Source organism: Bactrocera neohumeralis, chromosome 6 (assembly GCF_024586455.1).
Source record: "Bactrocera neohumeralis isolate Rockhampton chromosome 6, APGP_CSIRO_Bneo_wtdbg2-racon-allhic-juicebox.fasta_v2, whole genome shotgun sequence".
In the NCBI taxonomy this organism is placed as follows: Eukaryota; Metazoa; Arthropoda; class Insecta; order Diptera; family Tephritidae; genus Bactrocera; species Bactrocera neohumeralis.
In genome coordinates, this window is record NC_065923.1 from 23,435,126 (window position 1) to 23,460,624 (window position 25,499).

Consider the following 25,499-nt stretch of genomic DNA (forward strand, 5'->3'; position numbering starts at 1 on the left):
ATCAGTTGAGCATTGGACGGCGGAGCAAGCGCACGGATAACTACGGAACGGATTGGATTTTGGTTAAGGGACGGCTCGGTGCGCTGCTGGTGAAGTACAAAAAAAAATATTGAAAAAAACAAAATAAAAGCAGTGGCACCACTGTCTAGCAAAGAAGGTTCAAATGAGCTACTCATATGTATATAGCAAGTGTTTGTGTGTATATGTGTGTGTGGGTGAATAATGATATCGGTCGGAAATGGTGACAGGCCAACGGGCGCCTGCTCATGTATGAAGCGCAGGAAAAGGTTCTTGGCCCAAAAGTGCGAAGAAAAGAAAGTGCAAAGCAAAAAAAAAAGAAATTGTGAAACCTTAAAGGAAACAGAAAGCCAATTCAATATTGAAAATTTAATATTTGTATATATGTACATATGTGTGTGACCCATAGCGGAGCTACAGTGCTATAAAATTAGTCATATGTGTATGCAGTGAACTAAAAGTGCTGGAACGAAAGATTTTATTGAGAAAAAATTAATTGAAAAAATATTTTTCGAAAATTAAAAAAGGTTTTCGAAAACTCGAAAATTCAACACACAAAAATGTCAAATTAATGAATTCATGCTTTATAGTGTTTACGTGTGTGTGTGCCTACAAAATCTACGTGCATATGAGCAGTTTTGAACGAAAAAATGTCTACAATTACACGCCAATATATTAAGTTCGTGGAACCGAAATTCCGTTCAACCCAAAAAAGCAAAGCAAAGAAAACACGCTAACAAAAAAACACCAAAAAAATCAAAAAAACAAAAACATAAGTGAAAAATAAGTGCATGCTACGAAAAACTGCATTACAACAACAACAAGCCGATACCACTTGCACATAAAACATAATGTTTTTTGTTGTTGCTACATGCATACAAACATAGTTCACCGGCGCATTTCGTTTGATTTCGACTTCGCGTGCATTTGCCCTGCCTTTTTGTGGCTGAGCGCGGCGAGCGCAGTGAGCAACGAAGTTGTAGGGAGTAACAAGGGCCGGTCTTGGTAAGACGAGCCAACGTGTGTGCGAAAGATCGCCTCACACGAGTCTCCAAACTTCTCTTGCTCGCCGCAGTGTTACCTGTGCCGCTGAGAGCGCCGTGTCACGCCAATCAGCGCAGATACCGCTCAATAAGCGATCGCGCTCAAAGGTGTGAGAAACGGTGTGTGAAAAAGAAAAATGGAAAAGTAGCAGATACAAAAGTGTTGACAAAAACAAAGTATACAATAAAATTGCAGAAAAACACGCGCGGAAGAAGACAAAAACAAACGTGTAAAAACAGTGATGAAGTTGGTTTGGAAAAAGAGAAATAGAGAAACGCGATAAATCATATTCAAAACTAATAATTTAGCAATTTGTGAAGTTGACGCAGAGATTAGACTCAAATGTTGTCTATTACAGTGTGACAGAAAGATATCTACGTTGTATATACTCTTTCAGAACAAAAGACTGTAAAAAAGCAGTACCAAAAGATGAGCTGACCGATCCTAACGCGATCGCCTAAAACTAACCAATAAGCCAAAATTAACCAAATTTTAAACCAAGTGATATAGATCACGAATTGATCCTCCCGATACCTCGATGATCTTCTATTTTAAATGTGCTTATGTTCTATAAAAACTTGCTGGTTCAAAGATTTTTTACTCAATACTAAAATTGACCCCAAAAAAGGCTTAATATGTAATTCAAATATCCTCTTCCAAAGAAAAAAACAAGAGAAAACGTTATGGTTAAAAGATTACAAGAAGATCTTCACCTTGATCAGAATTTCTTGTACACTTTTAACGTTAACGTTTCTCTTGCTTTTTTTTTTGAAGAGGATTTAGTTTGAATAACAGCTATAGTAAAGTGACCCGATCTGAAATTTTTATTTAAAACTTGTAATGTATGTTGCCTTGAAAAATAATCTATGAAAAATTTGATTTGAACATATCTTGTCAAATAAAAAAAGTTTTCCATACAAAAACTGGATTTTGATCGGTCAGTTTGTATGCCAAAGATATGCTGTAGGGATCTTCTTTAAACAATTTGTTCGGATATTGTAGCGTTGTCTTTGAAATTAACAAATACCAAATTTCGTGACCATATTTTGCATAAGAAATAAGCTTCTCATACAGAAACTTGATTTTGATCGACCAGTTTTCGTGGCAAATAGCTATAACCTACAAAGGCCCTTCATCGTCGGTTTCAAAAAATGAGTCGAGAAAAGAAAAGAACGGGTGCAAAATTTCAAAAAGATATCTCAAAAACTGAGAGACTATTTCGCATATAAATAGGTGTACAGACAGACGGATATGGCAAAATCGACTCAGGTCGTCACGCTGATCATTTATTTATATACTTTGTATGGTTTCCAATGGTTTTGGTGTCACGAAAAACGGCTTAGTGAAAACTTAAGGGATTACATGGGTTTCCTCTCGTAAAAAAACAGCCTTTTCTGCAAAATTTTTTTCTTATTTATAAAATTAAATATTTTATTCGAATTTTTTATTGTTACAAACATATACTATTAACAAAGAAATTCTGAAATTTTTCGAAAAAAATATTTTAAACTCGGCCCCTCGGAAAAAATATGCGTCCGCGTAGGCAGGATAACTCCTTACAGGATTCTATAAAGTGAATACATGTTTTAGTTAAAACCTTAACTATATCTTTCGATTTTCCTTCATTATCAGTCATAAATATTATTTTTTAATATAAGACAAATCTTGAAAATTCAATCTGTCAGCAAAAAAATTTACTAAATTTCGAAATCAAAGCCCTCTGTATGCAAGACTTGTTCTAAGAAATGTTTTATGACTCTAAAAGGCGTTCATGCCATCAGTTCTATCAAATACTAATCATCGTTTGCATGGTTTTTCCTTATACCCTACTGAGGTTTCTCTATAAACGAAGTTTCGAGCCCATTATATTGGTAGTGATCTCTTCCTCAGTTGGTTCCTGGTAAGAAGTCTCTAAAGTTTCCAAACGACATACCGTGACCAGTTCTTAGAAGATACTTTACAGTTCTCAATAAATTTAGAGATCTTTTAATGTCGCTCTTTAACGTTGCCAGTTAGGTTAGTCTGGTAGACATAGACCAGTTTTGGTCCTTTGCGATACCAGATGGAGTTCAGTTACATGGTCCATGAGGATTAGTCATCCTTTATGATGCCTGCGCTTGACTCGAATTTCAATAGACTCTGCGGCCTCACCTATCGATACCTCTTCCAGTGTATCATAACGTGAGGACCTCAAACGCTTACAGCGTAGTCTTGCCAATGCGGAATAAGTGCACAAAATATGCTACATTGTTTCCTTGGTGCCTTGCTCTAGACATTTCCTGAAGGCTTCTCGATCTGTCAGCCCCGTTAGCGCAGCTAGCTACAAACATGATTTTATTCTGGTCAAAACATTTTTCATGATAATATTTAAATACAATAGGTCTTTTAAAACAAAGTTGTTTAAAATTACAAAATTCAGCTATGGAAAAGCTAAAGAAATATTGGGTCCGTTTAGAACTAAGGATTTTTAAAAACTTTTAGGCTTTGGACACTGCTCTTAGACTTCAGAGCTACTTTGATTGCATTACTCCTGCAACTTCCTGTCAAATTAGCACATTTTCCTGCTATTTCCAGTATTTCGAAATCGGTCCATGCTTGTTTCCTAAAAACATTCTAAAATTACATAAATACATACACACTCACACACTTACACACTTACACACACAAGTCCAACAAATGCTCGCTTCATGCAATAACTCATGCTCGTAACCTCAAAACGCTTATCTGAAAAGGAACTGGACTGTGTCGCTTTAGAAAGCAAAAGCAACAACAACAACAACCACAACTATAATATATGAGCTATTAAAACAATAACGGAGCAAAAACATAAAATTCGAAATCAGCGGATGTGTGTTCCGAATGAAAGTCATTGCCTCTTCGACGCTCCTTACAGTTTCACAGTTGCGTTTGCGCATGTGTGTGTTTCTCTGGATGTGTGCGTGTGATCTTAATGAAATTGTTTTACAAAGTATATGTACATATGTACGAAGATTACTTAATCACAGCTTGGGATTTATGAAACACTATCAAGAATAAAGTTCTCAAGAGTTTACATATGTGTGAGTGTCTGTCTGTGGAGCATGCCTGTGACCACTGTGAATAAATAAACTTTTACATGTGTAAATATACATTATTATGTACTGATTGTTCGTAGTTCCATTTGCTGTCGGTTTTAGAAGGCTGTGCTTATTTGCCATACACAAGAATATGATATGTCGCCAGTCGATCGGCTTACTGCTCGCAAACTCAACATATCACATATGAGCGCATATGTGGACAGCATTATGTACATATACACACATATTGTTTAATGAAAAACTATATGCTTTGCATGGATACTGTAGTTTTTTTCATTCTCATTTTTCTACATTAAACTTTTAATTAATGTTTACACTACTACTACGATCTCATGAAATATAAGTACATACATACATACATAGTAGAATGTACTTCATGTATGCAAAGCGTTCTATCGTTATCTCAAAAATGTCCAAAATAAATTTTAGTACAAAAAATGTATAGTGATGAAGGAAAAAATGGAACTGCAAGACACATATACACAAACATACATATATACTATATATGTATATGATCCATTTCGAGGTTCCCTACTTTTTTAAAGAAAAATACACACAAATTTAGATTTTTTATCATTCGAATTCGAAAGAACATTCTTTGGCATTTATGTTTTGAAGATTATCTCTTTCAAATGTTGGCCTCGGCTACGTCTCAGATCTGCTGAGTCCAATTTTCGATGACTCTTCGAGCATATCGACTGGAAAGTGGCGAATGACACCGCGTGATGTTTTTCTCCAAGGGCTGAATCGAAGCGGGATTATCCGCATAGACTTTAGACTTTACATGTCCCCACAGGAAAACTCTAACGGTGTGATATCACACAGTCTTTGTGGCCTATCGAACGGCCCAAAACGTGAAATTATTTTCTCACCGCAGCATTCTCTCAATAAATCCATTGATTTTTGTGTTTTTGGGGAAGTGGCGTTGTCTTTTTGAAACTAAATGTCGCCGCGATCACGAGCTTCAATTTCAAGCATGAGATAGTCGGTTCTCATGGCGCGATAACGGTCGCCATTGACGTTCTCACCGCCAACATTTTTAAAGAACAGCCTGACACGACGCACGCGTGATCCATCAAAACATGGCTATTGAAAAAAGTACTTTTACTTGAATCACCCATCATACATTTCCGAAAAAATCAAATATAATTGTCCACACGAATATACTCACACGAAGAAAACGAAAAAGTCACAAACGCGCAATAAAACGTATGCACAACTAGTTTGGGAAGCACTGAATTTCACATCAAAATAAGAACAATTCATCAAGGAGAAACAAAAAACATGAACTTCGGCTTTACCGAAGCTATAACCGCTTAATAGTTTCATTTCTTGTACGCTACAAGAATATGAAAGGTCTCAATATTTATTCGGTCAGTTTTTATGACATCTAAGAATATTCTATAATGATCCAATCTGAGCTCTATATTCGGAAAGTGTGCATTCTCTTGGATAAAAAACCATATCGAGTTTGAAGACAATGTCTTATCAAATTGAAAAATGTATTGTCAGTTTGTATGACAGATATGTGTTATGGTAAAGTGATCTAAGCAACTAGTTCGGATATTAAAGCTTATTGAAAGGAGAAAAGGAAGTGTGCAAAATTTCAGATCGACAACTCAAAAAATTGAGCCGGACAGACGGACAGGTGAACAGACATACACGTTCAGTGTGTTTAATGTGGGTACCTGCCGTCGACGGCCTTAAGCCACGGTGTTTAAAAGCACATACTTAGCTCCTACTTAGAACAAAACAGTACGTTTGCCAACGTGCAATTAATACAAGTTTTTTGCAAGCATAATTTGGTTCCAAATTAAAAGAAACCCCATTTCCACCTTGGTCGGATTCGAGGCAAATCTAAAACCTCTGCAGTGAGTCCAGCACCCTGCTGCAAAGCGAGTTCATACTCAACTAAATTTGTCTATTTTACCTGCATTTAGGTTTAAACTGCAGCCACTACGGATCTCCTCAAATGGCCCAACCCAAAGAGCTGATTGGAGTGAACTATAAGGGCTAACTGCTCCTCGTGGTGCCAGATTTAAGTCTCCGGTCAGACATTGTACTAGCTTTTGCTATTTCCAGTTGAGCACCCACCAAACTCAATGACATTCGTCACTTGAACTTTAAATGTCATTTCATTAGAAGGAATCTCATTTAATGTTTATAATGTCAGACCAAGCTGAGTATTATGACACTATTTCTGACAAGGCAATGCTGGAATTTCGAGGCAAGTGAAGTAAAAGACATAGTGCATATTGGATTTTAGTCGCCTCTTACGCCTTACTAATACGGGCAAATTCTACCCCTGCCCGCTGTCGAAGCTTGCAGCATAATTTCAGTCGTTTGCCCTACAAAGCAAAGAATAGCCTGTACAATTGATTTCTTTCTTCTTATGTTTAGTTTATTGTGAGCTTCCCAATTACCTATTAAAATTCACACAATGATCTACTATAAAACAGTATTGATGATGCTTGATCTTCAAAGCGATCAGGTACGAACAGAGACTATTATCAAGAAGATAACGCTGCTCCCCCATCTAGCTTTGTATTATTTAGAGCCTTTTTCGATTGTTGTTGCAATGACAACCGAAATTTAGAAGCGTGGTGACTGGAGCCAGAATTTGAGTACTATATACATAGCTAATAGCTTCGAATTCAACTTACATGAAAGTCAACAAAATTTCTATTAATAACCTACTTTTACGATTATCCATGAAGGGCACTTAGTTCATTGTTAAAATCCTATTATCTCTCTTTATGCCCATAAGCACTCTGAAATCTACCGAAAGCCCTAAGTTATTAATGAAAGTCGAAACTGACAAAAAATGTGTAATTTTTCATTTACCACGCTTTGCGAACGCTACCCAAATGCTATGATAAACATATTTCTCCTTCTTATTAGTCGCAACTATCAAGAAACTATAATTCTCTTTTCCTGATTGCAGTCAATCAAAAATGTTCATCATAACTTTAACTTGGTTCACCGTCCAACATTGATTCTTGTCCAGGCAGTCTCCACAAGTTGTTTTGAAATAAAAGTGTTCTCAATTATTATCAATGTTCTATTATCCTTACTGATCCTTTGAGAATGTTTGTGATTCATACTATATTTTCCTCATCCTAAGGCTCACTGGTTTCGTAAGTTCTTGTTTAGGAGTACTAAAATCGTTTTTCAAATCAAATTTTTCTTTTATGATCATGCCGATCCTGCCAATGATCTTGAAACAATACCGATATCGCATTTTTATGTGTAAAACAGCTACTCCTTAGGTTTCTTACTAACTTTTTTAGAATCCGAATTTCACCGTCATTGCCGAAGTATTCTCTCAACGAAAGCTTCAATCTCTTTCACGTCAACTGAATTTTGAAAAAATGCCCTTCATTTCGGAAAAATGTAAATGGTAACTCATTTGTCTATAATGGATCTAAATTTAAGGTGCACGTTCTATTAGCAGCTCAAATTCTTTATTGTGGCTATAAATTTAGTATGCCCAATCCTCTATATTTGTTCGACGAAGGCTACGTGTTCGCTCCAAAATAAATCTCCATCGCGAAACACTACAGCCTAATGTAGGAATAGAGATGATATCACCACATCTGTTGCGGCGGAAATGTACACAATGACTACATACCTACGCATGTGTGAGAACATATACCGATACATATATGTATGTATACACATATTCACATACATATGTATATATAGAGATTTGTCTGTCTTGCATGCTGCCACAATAGCTCTGATCCGCTGCAATTAAGCGTTGCAATGTTGTTTTAATAAAAATTACATTTAAATTAAAACTTAAAGTGCTGGAATTCGCACTAGTCTCACACACATACATTTAGAAATATTAGCCCGCGAATATTTTATGGCAGCCGGCCTCAGTCAGCAATCGCGTCACTGCATTTAAAAAACATTATAATCTCATCAAGTCCAAATTTCTTGTGCTCACATTTCACGGTGTTCTAATGTAAACACATAGACATATGTGCACATGTATGTACATATGTATGTTTGTACATTAAGCAGAATATTTTCAATTCACAACACGCTTGCGTCTGTTTGTTTGTCCATTTGCTTTGCTGATTTGCAGTCAATCAAAAATGGCATAAAGATATGAAATCATCAACAGCCATTGGTGGTCTGAAGTGTGTTCATACATTCATCGGAAGTGTTGTGGGTACATACGAGTACAGTTATACATAGGATAAACATATCGATAAATATTAATATATTCGATAATGCCGACTATATCGCAATATTCCATCGATTCCAAACACTTTTGGAACATTTGGTATAAATGCATGTATACAGAGTTGTACATATGTGAGGTTGGCTTGATATGTCTATGATTTAGAATAAAAAATAGTTTTTGACAGATTTTTATTTCAATAAAAACTTAAAACTTCCTAAACCTTGATTTAGACTTTCCTTTTGCCGTAAATAGTCAGGAATCGCACTGATACACAGGCAGCTGAGCATCTCAGTTTTGCAACAGAAACTTCAAATTTAATGGGAAAGGATTATTATCATTCTCAAAAAAAAAGTCTTTGGGATTTATTTTTTGAAGATTATCTCTTTCAAATGTTGGCCGCGACTAAGTCTCAGATGGTCCATCCGCTGAGTCTAATTTTCGATGACTCTTCGAGCATATCGACTGGAAAGCGACGAATGACACGCGTAATGTTTTTCTCCAGGACCTGAATCGAGGCAGGATTGTCCGCATAGACTTTACACTTTATAAATCCCCACAGGAAAACTCTAACGGTGTGATATCACACGATCTTTGCCCAAAACGTAAAATTATCTTCTCACCACAGTGTTCTCTGAATAAATTTATTGATTGACGTGATGCGTGGGAAATGGCGACGTCTTTTTGGAACCAAATGTCGCCGAGATCACAAACTTCGATTCCCGGCATCAAATAGTCGGTTATCATGGTCGCCATTGACAATTACGTTCTTACCGGCATCATTTTTGAAGAAATATTGACCGATGATTATACCGGCCAACAAAGCACACCAAACCATTTTTCCTGGATGAAATGACAGCTCTTGCATCTCTTCAGGTTGCTCTTTGTCCCAAATGCGGCAATGTTGCTTTCTTACACACCCATTAAGCCAGAAATGAGCCTCAATGCTGAATAAAATATGCCTCGAAAACGTCGGATCTTCTTCTCGCTTTTAAAGAGCTCATAAAACGAAGAGATGTCGCTTGGTAAGGTCGAGCAGCTCCAGTTCTTGCACAAGCTGTATTTTTTACGCTTTCAATTTAAGATCTCAACTTAAAATGTGCCAAGTCATTCCACACGTTAGTCTAAGTTGCTGCGAACGGCGCCGAGTCGACTCTCCTCCTGTTATGTTTTCTTCACTGCATGCTGGACATGGTCTATTCGGTCGAATATTATTCAATTATGAATGTTGGGTCTGAAGATGGCTGATGATGTTGCGAATAGTACGCTCAGTAGGTCGATTCTTTACGGAACGTGAATTTTCGTAATAAAGTTGAACAATTTGTAAGCGTTGTTCAGGCGTAAGTATTTAGTCTAGTAAGTCTTCCTAGTGTACACAGGTCCTTCTCTACCTGATCTCTGCAACGGAGCGAAAAGAGAAAGATTCCTCTTCCTCTACTTCCATCGGCAGGTACTGAATCAAATACCTTCAAAGCTGGTGTGTTCACTTCTATTCGGACAACATGACCCAGCCAGCGCAGTCGCTGTCTCATAATTCGCTGAACTATGTCAATGTCGCCGTATATTTCGTACGTCTCATCATTCAAAGTCATCGTAAAGGACCACAAGTTTTCCGCAAAACCTTTTTCTCGAACACCTCCTCATCAGATGATGTCATTGCCTATGCCTGCCCATCGTATAGCAGGACGGGAATGATGAGTAACTTGTAGAGTTTGGTCTTTGTTCGTCGAGAGGGGACTTACTTTTTTATATTGGGAATTGACTTTAGGCATTTGGAACGTTTTCCATTTCTTTGTTATTTTCTAATAAAATAGCCAGAGGATATCTCGAGATTTCTTTGAGTTATTCAACAGGGCATTGACTTCTCAAGCGCCGCTCGTAAAATCCGCATGCAAATATGTATTTCTACTTATAAATTCTTAAATTACAAACATTCATACCAACCATAGCTGTATATAAGTCCATATGAATAAGAATAATTTACCCAAGAGTGCGAGTCACGGCCCATCTGGTCTTGCGGGTGCCTCTTAATGTTGGCAAAATTTTGTTTACTTAATTTCTTTATTTTTGTTTTTTGAATTTTCACTTTTTAATTCTTGCTTTTGCGGTTTGGTCTTTGTTTGTACGATTTATTATATTTATTCCTGTTGAATGAAGTCCGAAATGAATATGTGTGCGCTGCTCAAGTATAAAATTGGATAAACAAATTGATACACTAATTGTCTAGACTCTAGACACGTGTTTGAAAAAAAATTACTATGTGAAAATGAAAGGAGAGTGTAGCTTTGCAAACTTTACTTCTGACTTGTATTCCCATAAATATTTAGTAGTAATAATATACCATTATAAAGGTATATACTTATACAAAGTTATTTGAGCGATTGGCTTGAAATGATAGTCCCTACTTACACGAATATTTAAAATGAAGTTTTATAGTACATTTTATGAAATCTTATATTTTATATATGTACATATATATAACCATATAACCCGCCTACATTAAATTTGTGTATTCTATTTCTTCTTTTGGGTCTTCTTTCTGCTGCGATATATTTCCTTTTTTCTTCCTTTCGTACGCGATCTATTCGCTTTGCTTATAAATCCAAACTTATGAGAGCACAGCCAACAGCTTTCCGCTGTATATCATATCAATATCAGAAGTCTACAGTAGCTTTATGGACTCGTGAAATGTCATTACTTACATTATATCGTACCATTTTTCTCAACATTTAATTCAAGAAATCATACATAATGCGGTCACCTTGATTAATTATCTCGGAGTAATCTTACCCGACTCCAAAGTAGTTAAAAGTCAACTAGATTTTAGACGATTCCTACTACTTGAACTATGCTTTTTCGATAACTACCGCTGATGTTAAAAGACTTCCTGTATTATATTTCATGTAACAAAAAAGCTTGATAACATCAATATAAAGGTTTCATTGTTGTCGAGAGATCGTTGAGGACATGCCTCGCTCTGGACTACCTTCGACCTCTTCAACTGATGAAAATAGTAAAAAAGTGAAGGATATGGTACTTCAAAATCGTCAGGCAGGTGTTAGAGTGATGGCAAGAGAGCTCGACATCTCTCGCGAATCAACAATCATAGGAATGGAATCCGTTTTCAGTCGATCGAAGAGAAAAAAATCGCTAAATGAGCTGAAGGCCATCCCAAAAAGTGCTAATGAAATATGTTTCGAGTACTGGAAAAATCGTTGGCAATAAGTGTTCTGGTGGGGATTACTTTGAAGGCCACTCTAAATTCTAATTTTAATAATTTTTAAAAATCGACTTTTTTAGGAAATGAAAATTTTTACTGTACTTGCATTCATTATCTGTGCTCATCCATAGATTTTTTTGTTTTTGATATGATATAATTTTAAGCTGAAAAATCTTCCTCGACGCCAGTCACCTTTTTTCGGAAGTTTTCCAAAATTCAAAAATTTTTAAAACGGATTGGTGATTTCGACTTGCTTGTGAATATAACACCTTAAGGTGGTAATTGCCTTATTCTTTGTACTAATGAACTTAGAACCACTTAGTATATATCTCTTCGATGTCGATATAATTGATAATATGGTATCTGTGAAACTAAAAAGTGATAAATTATGAAGTTCTTAGATTGGTTGAGAAAATAAATATAAGTTTGACTAATGGAAGAAAAACAACACTTCTAATTTTTAGACATAAATTGTTGAGACATACTACATACACATATGTACATACATATTTTCGAAACAAAAAAATATTTTCCAGCGATTTTCAGAATTTTCTCTAACTAAATGGAAATTCATATTAGTCACTGTTCTTAAATGTGTTGAACAGATGTGAATATCAGCATACATACATACTATGTATACGCACACATACAGCTATTGAACAATTATCTAAGACAAATATTTTAAACCAAAACCTGCGACCTCGCACCTTCCCTCGCAAATCGCTTGGTCAATAATTAATTATGAATATTTGCTCTCCAAATTCTTTGCAGAAAATAAAAGACTTTGCCATAATGTGTTGAAATGCGTTAGCAAAAGAATAACTGTTGAAAAGAAAGAGTGTGATAATTAAAGCAAAAACATAAATAAAACGAATTTAAAATCCTAGAATTGCGCCAAAGTGCAATTGTCAAAGATGAGACTAAATAAATGGAGTTTCTTCGCACTGCGAAGACAACTGCTATGTGGCACTTTGCTGCTGTGTCTATTCATGCAACATGCGCCAACAACAACTGCCGTGGGGCATGGCAATACGTTTATGCCTGCCTTGGAATGCTATGATCAATACGGACGACCGCAGGTAAGTCAAGACTTTATTAAAAGATAATGATCATTACCATTATAGATTAAAAAATAAAGAGGACAAATTAGTCTTTAGTCCGAGTTAGGCTTCTTAAAAGAAAATTGGGTGGAACCGTAATATATTCCATAAATAATAATTTTCGGCACTTTTGTCCCAAATTGCTGAGGAAAGAACTTTCCGTGTTCCGAAATACAACTCTGTAGGTATATAGTCATTATAAGACTGTAGAGACTTAACATTGTCGAATTAGAAATGTATTCATATCGCATCTATGTATGTATATATGGTATTCCGAACTCAACTTTGCACAGGGGAACCACATAAAGTCTCCTATATAAATGTTTTTCAAAATTGTACGGATAGGGCTGGACGCGATTAGTCCATATTTTCTGAAAGCTATCATATTTGGATATATTCTTTGACACCATATACTACAAAACGGTAAAAAAAAACTATGTATTTTAATCTAAACTGAGCGTTCTATACATAGAAGAGATTCTTTGAGGATGTGATATGAACTACAAAGCAGATATTGACACAGCTTTAACATAAACATTTAGAGGTTATCTTTATCCTCAATGAATTGAAAGAATTGAGTCAAACATTATAATTTAACCCGAAGATACTTTCGGTCGATATGCGACATGAGGTTACTGCCGTGATTGCTACCTGCCTGCCAACGCAGATGTCGACTCTGGAATTGCCTGCAGATGCTTAGAGGCCAGCTCTGCGACTTTCGCAATACTTAACTGGTCACTGTCTGGTGGCATCACACGCCTGCAGAATGCGGCTGTTACATCGAGAAGACTGCAGTAAATGTCAAAAGTGGCAAGAACAAGACACAGGGGTCACAATGGAGCATCTTTTGTGCGCTTTTCCCCGCATTGTCTCACGGTATGAGACACTGGAAGAGGTATCGATAGTGAAGCCGCAGAGTCTGTTGAAATTCACGTCAAGCGCAGGCATTCTAGAGGTTGACTCTCCTCATGGACTTCGCAACTGAACTCCATCTGTTATCACAAGCGACCAAAACTGGTCTATGTGTGGCTCATTGGTCTACCATACCAACCTAACCTAACCTATAATTTAACCCTACTATACCCTTTAATGTGGAAGAAGATCGCAATATGAAGCACATAGCTGATGTTGGGATTTGATTTGATATTTATTTTCAATAGCACTTTCAAAAATTAAAAAAAATATATATAATGAGGTCAGACCTTTGTAATTCAAGATGATCGCCATTGGGACCACACAGGAAACTCTGGAACGCCTCCTTTTTAATGACCTATATTTATTTCTTGTAGACATCTCGCGAATCGTGCAAAAAGATATGAATTTACTTACTCATATTGTTCTAGAAGGATTCGGATTTAATTTGGATCCTCAGTTGTTCCCAACGATTAAATCTGAAGACCAAAAATCTATACACAAAATATGTATATTCGTTCCGCAGCAATATTGCCCCCCATTCATTCCATGGCCTCATGTGAACTCTACGCTACCCTTCGGTCCACTCAATTTCCTTTTCGCTGTATACATATACATTTATCTATCCCCACAAACGGTACAAGTACTCGTATGAACTCCAAATAATATTTATATACATATGTATGTATATACTACACTCCAACAACTCAGACAAGAGTTTATGATTTTATTGTTGACAAAAATGGTATGTGTAAATTAATTCGTATTATTTCGTCTCAAACAAACTAATTGAATGCAATTGACCACTTTGTTCACTAATAGTGAAGTGCGACCAAAATATTTTCATCATATCATAATTTAAATGTCAAGTTGTCAGCGGACTGCCTCTGATAATGCGTGGGGGTGATGCCGAATATGAACAGCAAAAGCTCTCATTCGGCTACTGTCGCGTGTGGCTGACATTAATATTAATTAAATTGTCTATTCGAACTCACAACTCACGGAGAAGCGCTGTCAGGCAATAAATCTATGAAGATTGCTCTTTTTATCTATATTTTGCTATTTGTTACTGCTTCTCAATCGTAAATGCTAATAGTTTCCTAAAAATTCTTTAGTTCATGAAGATATTTAATAGAAACTAACAAAATGCTCGTAGTGTGATACTAGGAACCGACAGAAAAAAAGTAATCTTCCATATTTATACCTTATTACTAACAAAGATATTCCTCTTTAAAGCTTATTCCAGTCACAACTCGCCCTTATTTCTTGGCTGGTTTACTCCTTAAAAATTTTGTTTCTGTGCTGCTCGATAACAGTTGGAGAAGCTTAGAAACTCAATTAAAAATTTTCTTTTACTTTTAAGAGGATTTTATTGTTAAAACTCTATATTATTTGGTTCTTCCTTAGATAGCTAAATAGTTGATCAAATGCATAGACAAATTGACACGAGTATGAGAGTACGCAAAGTGAAGAAAACTACTTTATTACCGGATAATTCCAATGTAAGAGCAGTTCCTGTCTCATTTCTACACCTCATTTCAGGTCTCTACATAGTACCCAGAGAGAAGAGATTGTGAGCAATGCCTTTGAGATGACATCAGTGCTCTTTCATTATCAAATAGCCGACATGACCTAGCCAGCGTAGCCACCGTCTCTTAATACGCTGAACTATGTCAATTCCGTCGTATATCTCGTACAGCTCATAGTTCCATCGACTGCGGTATTTGACGTTGCCAATGCGCAAATAACCATACATCTTCCGCAGAACCTTTCTCTCGAAAACTCATAAAGCCGACTCACCGTCTTGTAGAGTTTAGTCTTTGTTCGTCGAGAGAGGACTTTACTTCTCAATTGCCTACTCAGTCCGAAGTAACACCTGTTGGCAAGAGTTATTCTGCGTTGGATTTCGAGGCTGACGGTGTTGTTGGTGTTAGTGCTGGTTCCAAGATATGTAGACGAAGTTATCTACGACTTCGAAGTTATGACTGTCAATAGTGACGTGGGAGCCAAGTCTCGAGTGCGACGACTGTTTAAAGATTTTACTTTATCTATTCAGCTCTGCAGCTAGAGTCTTTTTCTTTCAGTGAAGATAAAAAACACGAAAGAAGGGAATAGCGTGTTTGTTTAGTCCAGTAATATGGATTTCAGAAAAAGACAGCGCCTCAATTCCCGAAAGTTTGTTCCTTTAGTCGTTGAGATGACTCCTACTTTAACTGCTTCCTCTGACATACAATCGCAGAAATCCCTGACACGATGTCACCATGTCTAAAACATCATTCGGTTCTAATGGTTCGGAGAGATTCTTCCCAATTATCACCGAACCAAGTACAAGCGGGGATACCAAGCAGGCATATTCCCATACTGCCACAAGCAAGTTTTGTCAGTATAGTCAGTTATAGTCGGTAGGAATCCCTGTCGCTTCGCTCTTTTGTTTCTCTTGGTTTCTAGATTACTTCTTACTTATAAAAGGACTAATTTGAATCTTCAGAATGAAATTTAGCTACCTTGACACATTTTCAGTGGAGGAATTTCACTCCCTTTATTGGATCATTACAAGGTTCAAAGGTAAACATGCAATTCAATAGGTTTTTTTTAATATTTGGAAGTAATGATCTCTCTTTTGGGACCTGGGAACTTCACTAATGGCAAGCCGGAAACAAAATTATCTATGATTGTCTCTAAAGAAAGATTTTAACACATTTAAAAAAGTGTTTACGATACGATTAGTTTCATTTCCCGTCATATTTGGCGAGTCTAATACCAATTAGTTTGAGCTTAATGAGTTTCGCTTTATAAAAAGTTAGACTTAGATTTCCTGTATTACACCAATTTTTTATAATTCTCAATATTCTTCATCTAACAATTACATTAAATAAAGAGAGTATTCATGAATACATTCTTTCCCTTCCTTCCCTTTCATAGAGATGTATGCCGGAATTTATAAACGCCGCCTACCAGCTACAAATCGAGGCAACAAACACTTGCGGAGAGAACGGCGACAATCACTTTTGTATACAAACTATGAATCCTTATCACAAAAACTGTGAAATCTGTAGGTAAGTCAAGTAATCCATCAGAGAGAGCGCTACTCTAAATCAAAGAGACAAAGACTACTAAATCTGTCAACAAAGATCTCTAAATCAAAGAGCCGTAGCCCGTTTGCAACTACAAACAATTTTGATTTTTTAGATATGAAGATCACCACCCAGCGTTTCTAACTGATCTGCACGATCCACAGAACCCCACATGGTGGCAGTCCGAAACAATGTATGAGGGCATACAACATCCGAACCATGTCAACTTAACGCTACATTTGGGTTAGTGAATGCTTCTATAAGCACTTGTTCCAACTTGTAAATCTCCTCGCTTTGTTTGCAGGCAAATCATATGATATCACCTATGTGCGTATACTCTTCCGTTCGCCGCGACCCGAATCGTTCACTATTTATAAGCGCACCTCGGAGAGCAGTGAATGGATACCCTATCAATATTATTCGGCTGATTGTCGCGACACATATTCAATGACCGACTCGCGTGCCATTCTAAAGGGTGAAGTCGAAGCGCATGCGCTCTGCACCAGCGAATACAGTGACATTTCGCCGTTGCGTGACGGTGAAATCGCTTTCTCCACACTGGAAGGCCGTCCGAGTGGTATCATTTTCGAGCGCAGCAGCGAATTGCAGGTGAGTAATGCGAGCCGGCCGGCAGCTAATGCAAAATTAAACTTCTTTCTTTCACCTTAACTTAATATAATACTTTCTGTGTCGCTCGCTCGTCTCTCTCTATCGTGTTCTTTGTCACCACGCAGGAATGGGTCACCGCCACCGACATACGCATCACCTTGGATCGTCTCAATACCTTCGGTGATGAGCTCTTCTACGATCCACAAGTACTCAAATCATATTTCTATGCCATCTCCGATATTGCGGTGGGCGCACGTTGCAAGTGTAACGGTCACGCGAGCAAGTGCGTGGCCAGCACCGGCATGCATGGCGAACGCACTTTAGTCTGCGAATGTCGTCACAACACCGACGGACCGGATTGTGAAAAGTGTCTGCCACTGTATAATGACATCAAATGGAAAAGGGCAACATCCACGGAAGTCAACGAATGTAAAGGTAAGCTAAGACGGCTAAGCACGACGGGTGACGAAGCTTTAGTTATCACGCTTTATTGCTGCCAATTTGTGTGATGCTTGAGAAACAGGATTACACAGTGTTGCCATAAAAAGTAGTGGTTTTCGATTGAGTAGATCAGATAGCAGCCTAAGCGCCGTTATGCGACAATGTTGGCTTGTGGCAAATAATGAGCGCAAGTTGGGCTCAGTAATGCAGCAGCTAGCCAAGTGAAAAGTTCAAAAATGCATAACAGTTATTTATTTTCTATCACGATATTATTAAACTGCCTAACGGTATTTGCATTTTGGGTACATCCAAAGACACATCATCACTGGGACTATTCGCTTGAAACGAATAGATTCAATTTTCATACAACCAATTGGTATTTTGTTAACTGTAAATGAGCGACACTGACTTTAATGAAGGCAGCCAGGCAATGCAAGTCTAATAATTTTCTCCATTACACAACTTTCAGCTTGCAATTGCAACGGTTTCGCGGACAAATGCTTCTTCGATGCACATCTCTTCAATTTAACCGGACACGGTGGTCACTGTTTGGACTGTCGCGAGAACCGCGATGGCCCCAACTGCGAACGTTGCAAAGAGAACTTTTATATGCGCGAAGATGGCTACTGTATCAACTGTAACTGCGATCCGGTGGGTTCGCGCTCGCTACAGTGCAACAGTCACGGCAAGTGTCAGTGCAAGCCCGGTGTGACCGGCGAGAAGTGCGATCGCTGCGACAACAACTACTATCAGTTTGGACAACATGGCTGTCAGCATTGTGGCTGTGATCCACGCGGCTCGGCGGACAATGTACCGTCGTGTAATCCGAACTCTGGTATTTGCCACTGCAAGGAGAACGTGGAGGGAAAGCGTTGCAATGAGTAAGTTATAACCTTGTAATATACATTAGTTACGCTGCAAACATACATGTGTATTGTATTTCAGATGTAAACCGGGCTTCTTCAACTTGGATCAGACCAATCGTTTCGGTTGCACACCTTGCTTCTGTTACGGCCACACCTCTGAATGCCAAACGGCGCCGGGCTACTCCGTTGTATCGGTGACATCGAACTTCAACAAGCACAAGGAACGTTGGACCGCCATTGATCTCTACAATCGCGATGTGGACATCAAATACAATCAGTATAGTCGCAGTATTGGCACCACCGCACAGGGCAATGAATATATCTACTTCCTCGCGCCAGAGCGTTTCCTTGGCGATCAACGCGCCTCCTACAATCGTGACTTGAAATTCAAATTACAGCTTGTGGGTCAAGTTGCGCCAAGCACCAGCGCCAGTGATATCATACTGGAGGGTGCAGGCACCAAGATTTCGCTGCCGATATTCGGTCAAGGCAACGGCATGCCCGATCAAAGCGTGAAGGAGTACTCTTTCCGTCTACACGAGCATCGCGACTATCAGTGGCAACCCAGCCAGTCATCACGTGGCTTTCTCTCAATACTCTCCAATCTGACAGCGATTAAGATACGTGCTACGTACTCCGTGCAAGGTGAAGCTATTTTAGATGATGTGGAATTGCAGACGGCGCATCGTGGCGCTGCTGGACAGCCTGCCACTTGGATTGAACAATGTACTTGCCCTGAGGGCTATTTGGGACAGTTTTGCGAGTCTTGCGCTCCCGGCTATCGCCATAGTCCAGCACGTGGTGGTCCGTTTATGCCTTGCATACCTTGTGACTGTAATGGTCATGCCGAGATTTGCGATTCGGAGACCGGTCGTTGTATTTGTCAGCATAATACAGCTGGCGATAATTGTGATCAGTGCGCAAGGGGTTATTATGGCAATGCTTTGGGCGGTACACCATACGACTGCAAACGTTGCCCCTGTCCCAATGACGGCGCCTGCATGCAAATCAATGGTGATACCGTTATTTGTACTGAGTGCCCAATTGGTTATTATGGCGCACGTTGTGAAATGTGTTCGGATGGTTTCTTCGGCGATCCAACTGGTCTCTATGGCGCCGTACAGACTTGTAAAGCCTGCGATTGCAACGGCAATGTGGATCCAAATGCCGTCGGCAATTGCAACCGCACCACTGGCGAATGTCTCAAGTGTATACACAATACTGCCGGCCAGCACTGTGATGAATGTCTGCCGGGACATTTCGGTGATCCTTTGGCCTTGCCGCATGGTCAGTGCGACCGTTGCACTTGCTACCCGCCAGGCACAGAGCAAAATCAAGACGGCATAACACAGTGTGATCAAGTAACGGGTCAATGCCATTGTAAACCCAATATTATTGGACGCGATTGCAGCGAATGTCAACCAGGTTACTTCAATATTATGTCTGGCAATGGCTGTGAGAATTGTATGTGCGACCCTATTGGTAGCTACAATTCCACTTGCGATAAATTCACCGGTCAATGCTTCTGCAAGCCCGGTGTTGTGGGTCAGCATTGCGATCAGTGTGAAGTCTATCATTATGGTTTCTCACAAGAGGGTTGCAAAGCGTGTGAGTGCGATGAAAGCGGTTCCAAGGGTTTCCAGTGTGATCAATACGGTCAATGCCCATGTAACGACAACGTTGAAGGACGTCGCTGTGACCGTTGTAAGGAGAACAAATACGATCGTCATTTGGGTTGTATCGATTGTCCGGACTGCTATAATCTCGTGCAGGATGCAGCCAATGAACATCGCGCTAAATTGCGTAACCTCAGTGCGACGCTGGATGAGATTGCGCGCACTCCTGTCACCAACGATGACGAATTCGAAGCCAAATTGAAGACTGTGCAAGAAAAAGTGGATATTCTCTTGACGGATGCGAAGTACGGTGCCGGTGAAAGTGGTCAAACCTATGCTGAAGTTTTAGATGATCTACACAAACGTCTCAATAATATACGTACACATTTGGTGTCTGGCGATGAGCTGCAAGACAAGGCAAATGATGAAATCGAAAAGGCCAGACAAAACTATACGAATGCCCATGATATCATCGAGGCGGCAAAGAGCGAACTACAAACAGCGCTAAATCTGCTAAACGATGATGGCGCACAGGCGCTGGCTAAAGCCAAGAATAAGTCGGTAGAATTCGGCGTGCAATCAGATCAAATCTCAGAGATATCGCGTGAGGCACGTGCTTTAGCTGATCGCTTGGAGGCGGAAGCTCAGGTCGACTTGAAGAATGCCAAGGATGCCAATGAAGCGGTGGAGAAGGCCTATGAGTTGGCTAAGAGCGCCATCAACTTGCAACAGAAAGTTAGGTGAGTAGAAGTTCTTAACCGAAGCTAAAGTTGGGTTAAGAGAATAGAAAGTCGATAGAATGGAATTTCCTTCAGTAAAACTTTTGGGGATCACCACCACCTAACTCGTTGCTTTCATTACTGCTTTCAAATTAGTTTTTTAAGCTTCAGACCTTACCTATAAATATAAATAAATTCCATTTTATAGCGATGAACTACGTTCGGAGGTGCGTTTGGAGTTGAACACCGTTAAACAATCGCTCAACAATGTGGCGCAGACAACCAAGGAAGCGCTGCGTAAGGCAAACGAAGTCTACGACGCCGCTTTGACATTGCTAACGGATGTCAATGGTCTAACGGCACCAGAAATCGACATCAAGCAGTTGAAAAAAGAAGCCTTGGAGGCCAATGAAGAGGTAGACCAACTAATTTTCACGCTTTCATTATAGATTACTGAAATATAAATGCCGTTTTCATGTAATTCTTCTTAGGCCGATCGTCTACTGGAACGAGTTAATGACATTTCCAATAGCAACGGTAAAATATTTGCCGATTTCGACGACGAATATCAACTGGCTGACGTACTAATACTCAGGTTAGTACAAATTACAAAGTTTTTAATTCTAGAAAAATATTATTTTATACTCTTCTCCTCAATTAAATATATATCTAGAGCGAACGAACAAAAAGAAGACGATATAAGATTGTTGAAGACCGCTCAGGATGCCTTCGACAAGGCCACAAAAGCTGTGGAACAGGGCGACAACACACTAAAGGAAGCCAATAACACATATCATACACTAGCAGGTAAATGCCATTTGGTTACTTACTAGGCAAAACATTTTCTAAGCTCTTTGCTGGTCTCCAGGTTTCCAAGCTGATGTGCAGAAATCTTCCGAAAAAGCAGATCTTGCGTTAAAGACAGTGCCAAGCATCGAGCTGGAAATCGAAAATGCCGAACAGTTAATACGACAAGCGGGCGAGGTAACGCAATTTTAGCCACTGTTAGTTCTACATTTTTGGTCTAATAATTTTTGTAACTCTTTCTTCAGGCTCTCATGGGTGCCAATAAAAATGCGCTGGAGGCCAAAACCAATGCACAAAGTGCCCAAGAGAAATATGCTGAACAAGCATCGAAGGTATGTACGCTCATGCTTTTATAGGTTTACAGTAATGGGCATGGAAATAGGTAAAATAAAAAAATTTGCAAATTTCCTTACAAATTATCAAAACATATACTCAATTCTCTTAAGGACTAGTCGTGTCCGTCTAGGCATTTTTCAAACATTTTTTGATATTTCCAAATTTTAAAGAACATTGCTGCCCATATTATTTGTATTTCACCACAACCTAAATGGTATATATATTCCCTCCTTTAGGACGCCGAAATAATCCGTAAGAAAGCTAACGATACCAAAGTAAACGCACGCAAACTGCGCGACGAAGCCGATCAACTCAATCACCGCGTACAGATCACCGAGAGCAGCATCGTCAAGTTGGATAAAGCGGCCAACAAAGACGACAATCTGGTGGATGATGCCAAGCGTAATGTAAGTGTGAAGCTGAGAAAACATTTAGCGAAAAATAATACAAAAACAATACTTTCAGGTTGGTCAAGCCAAGGCCGGCGCACAAGAGGCACAAACCCAAATTGACAAGTCCATACAAGAACTGGATGACATTAAAGAGGAATTGGAGAATCTCAAGGACATTAATGTCGATGATTTGGATAAACTCGGTTAGTAACAAGCACTTAAATACACAACTTTATATTAATACTTGATCCTTTTCGCTCCTACCCGCATAGAAAATCGCCTAGACTCGGTGGAATTGGAGTTGAACCGCGTCAACTTAACCGGCCGCATTGAGAAGTTCCGCGATCTGCGCAATGCACAGAAGAAATGGATCGACAAATACGAAAAAGATTTGTACGATTTGGAGGAGCAAGTAGCGAATATACGTGCAATAGCTCAAGCCCTGCCCAACGATTGCTACTCACGTAGTCGCCTCGAGCCATAAACGATGCAAGCATCGACAAACACTGCCCAAGCACATAAACAAAACTCCCAACTGACCATAGAATCAAGCCCAAAAACAAAACAAACAAACACTCATAACCGTACGGAGTTGACGCTCTTCCAAAAGTGGGCGCCTTCGCAGCCAGCGAGCTGTGCGCAATAAAACGTCGACGAAAATCCAAAAAATACCTTATAGTTTCTAGTATGAAAATATTTTAGTGAAAAAGTAATTAAGTTTTAAGCTTTAAAGTATATTTTTAAAATCTAATTTTTTTTATGTATGTGCACTCTCTTTCTCTCTGTAAGTTGTTATCTTCGTAGTGAACCAAGCTCAAACAAGAAAATTACTAAGGAAACTAAGCCAACAAATATATATTTGCATGTTTTCATTCCTTATAACAATCAATTATTAAATGCAATATTATTTACTAAAACCCTAAAACTCTGTATTAACAATTGTCAGTTAAAACAACAACACGAACATGTAATATTTTTTACATAAATAAATAATAATTATAATACAATTTTCAAATGTATTTTATTACTGTTTCAAGAGGCTTTAGTGGGTTTATGCGATATGTTTAGTTGATGGGAACTGTCAAGGCCGAAAGAGCCACAACTCGATTCCTTGCTGTTACCAAAACTAAAATTATTTATTGCAAACAACGCACCAAATCATCAATATGGGATCACTGAGTATATTTTTGATGCAAAAACTCAAAGAGCTCCTTGACAGTTCGGAACAGAGTAAGAATACCTCTTACATGTTATATTCCAAAGCTCAAGTGAATCCTTTTTTGTAAACTTCTTATGTGATACCCTTCAAAAGAATCAGAACGGCCATAATTTTTAAAATGACACTTCAGCAGACAGAATCTCCGTAATCATACCAAAGCTTACAAATGAGTAATTCGAAGTATTGTCCATCACTAGTCACAACTTTTTCCCATCCTTCTGGCAAAGCACGAATATCATTCCAAGTGACATCGAACGGAACGGAACAAATAATAATTGGACGCTGCAATATCTAGGGAATATAGCTGGTGGAGTTGGGCCTTTCTTTTTTTTGCCTTTAGAGCAATGACTCATAGGCGACGCTCAACGTTCCTTGGTTTCCAATCATAAGGAACACTTGTTTCTGAAACATTTCCAGCGCATGTAGCGCTTTTAAATGGCTTGGCAGGTGACTCCCAATACTGAAGCTAGCTATTCTTGCATCTGGCACGGACCCTCATGGAGCAACGTTTCCAATTCACTGTCTTCGAAGCTTTGTAGCCTTCCTTCACGGCTCGTTGTTTCACTTGGGCAACACCTTCGTAAAGTTCTTGTAGTTGGCTGATGTACCTCAGCCGCTGATTTCTTTGACTGCAAGAAGAAAATCAACACTTCCCGTAGTAAAAAAGATGTTACAGGGTTTGTCCGGAAAGTAATAGGACTGAGTCAATTTAAAAAAAATTATTGAACCAATCGTTACAATTCTTTCTCTCGATCTGCATCGATGCAACGCTGCCAGCGTGATTTCCAAGCATTGAAGGTGTCACGGAAGGCATTCTCCGGAATAGCATTGAGAGCCGAGGCTGATTGGATCCCCACTGTCGTCTTAAAATGCTTGCCTCTTTGTCTCGGGATCATATTCAAAGATCCATGACTCATCACCTGTGATAACTTTATTCGAAAATTGGGGGTCACTTTCACACATGTTCAAGTTTTCTTGCCACACTTCCACTCGCCGCAATTTCTAATCGTCAGTGATCACTTCTGGGACTATATTCGCGCACACCTTGCGCATGTGCTCCGTCGCAATGTCATGAACCACAGATTTTGATTTCAGAACTTTGCGCACACGAGTCACATTGTCGGTGTTTGTCGAAGTCGCAGGTATCCAAGCTCGGTCTTCATCAGCGATATCTTCCCGGCCCTCTAAAAAGAGCTGGTACTACTCAAACACACCACTTTTTGCTAAAGAAACATCTGGTGGAAGTAGAGGAAGAGGAAGACTTCCACTTCGCTAAAAAGAGGAACGATCACGATGAAACATATGCATTCACTGCTTGACTAAGAAGAAATTCGATTAACCTAAGTGTTTTCAGCCTAATTCACAAAATATGAGGTTCCAAAATCTGCTCCAATATCCTCCTCAATATCAATTATTAGATCCTATCGACCACACTTTGTGAAAGACTAAAGTCGAAAACTAAAATCTCGACAAACAAAGACTACAAGTCCCTCATCATTTCCGTTCTGCTATATGGGATCCGCAGTCGATGGAACGATGAGCAATATTGAGCTAGTTCAACGAATCAGACAGCGGCTACGCTGGCTAAGTCATGTTGTCCCGAGGAATTAGAACACTCCAGCTTTGAAAGTATTTGATGCGGTACCCAACGCAGGAAGCAGAGGAAGAGAAAGAGCTCAACTTCGTTGTAAAGATCAGGTGGAGAGGGACCTGACTGTAATTGGTATCTCCAATTTAAATAACAAGTATTTTAAAATCTTTTCATATTTTTTAATTTTTTATATTTTTTTATATTTTTTTTTTTATATTTTGTAATTATATTTTTATTTTATTCTGTGTGTTTTAGTTCGTAAAGTA

General features: G+C 38.8%; 1 protein-coding gene and 1 long non-coding RNA gene across 4 annotated transcripts; one reads left to right on the top strand and one right to left on the bottom strand.

Annotated features, from left to right (window-relative positions):
- On the top strand, window positions 1-23,430 carry LOC126761062 (laminin subunit gamma-1). Of its 3 annotated transcripts, none has more exons than XM_050476985.1 (16): window positions 1-89; window positions 12,323-12,630; window positions 16,486-16,619; window positions 16,753-16,880; window positions 16,942-17,246; window positions 17,372-17,681; window positions 18,157-18,568; window positions 18,633-20,909; window positions 21,097-21,304; window positions 21,380-21,483; window positions 21,562-21,695; window positions 21,757-21,872; window positions 21,941-22,027; window positions 22,268-22,438; window positions 22,497-22,626; window positions 22,696-23,430. In XM_050476985.1, the coding sequence occupies exons 2-16, from the start codon at window positions 12,466-12,468 to the stop codon at window positions 22,905-22,907; spliced, it is 4,893 nt and encodes a 1,630-aa protein (XP_050332942.1). In that variant the 5' UTR covers window positions 1-89; window positions 12,323-12,465; the 3' UTR covers window positions 22,908-23,430. The 3 variants fall into 3 exon arrangements, with proteins under 3 accessions (XP_050332942.1, XP_050332941.1, XP_050332943.1); XM_050476984.1 differs by having other exon boundaries at window positions 4-157; XM_050476986.1 differs by having other exon boundaries at window positions 4-94.
- Window positions 23,137-25,388, bottom strand: LOC126761088 (uncharacterized). The gene is made up of 2 exons (XR_007667312.1): window positions 24,983-25,388; window positions 23,137-24,914 (listed from the first exon to the last, which is right to left on the bottom strand). It is a non-coding gene; the product is annotated as an uncharacterized LOC126761088 (long non-coding RNA).
- Between the last annotated feature and the right edge of the window lie 111 nt (window positions 25,389-25,499).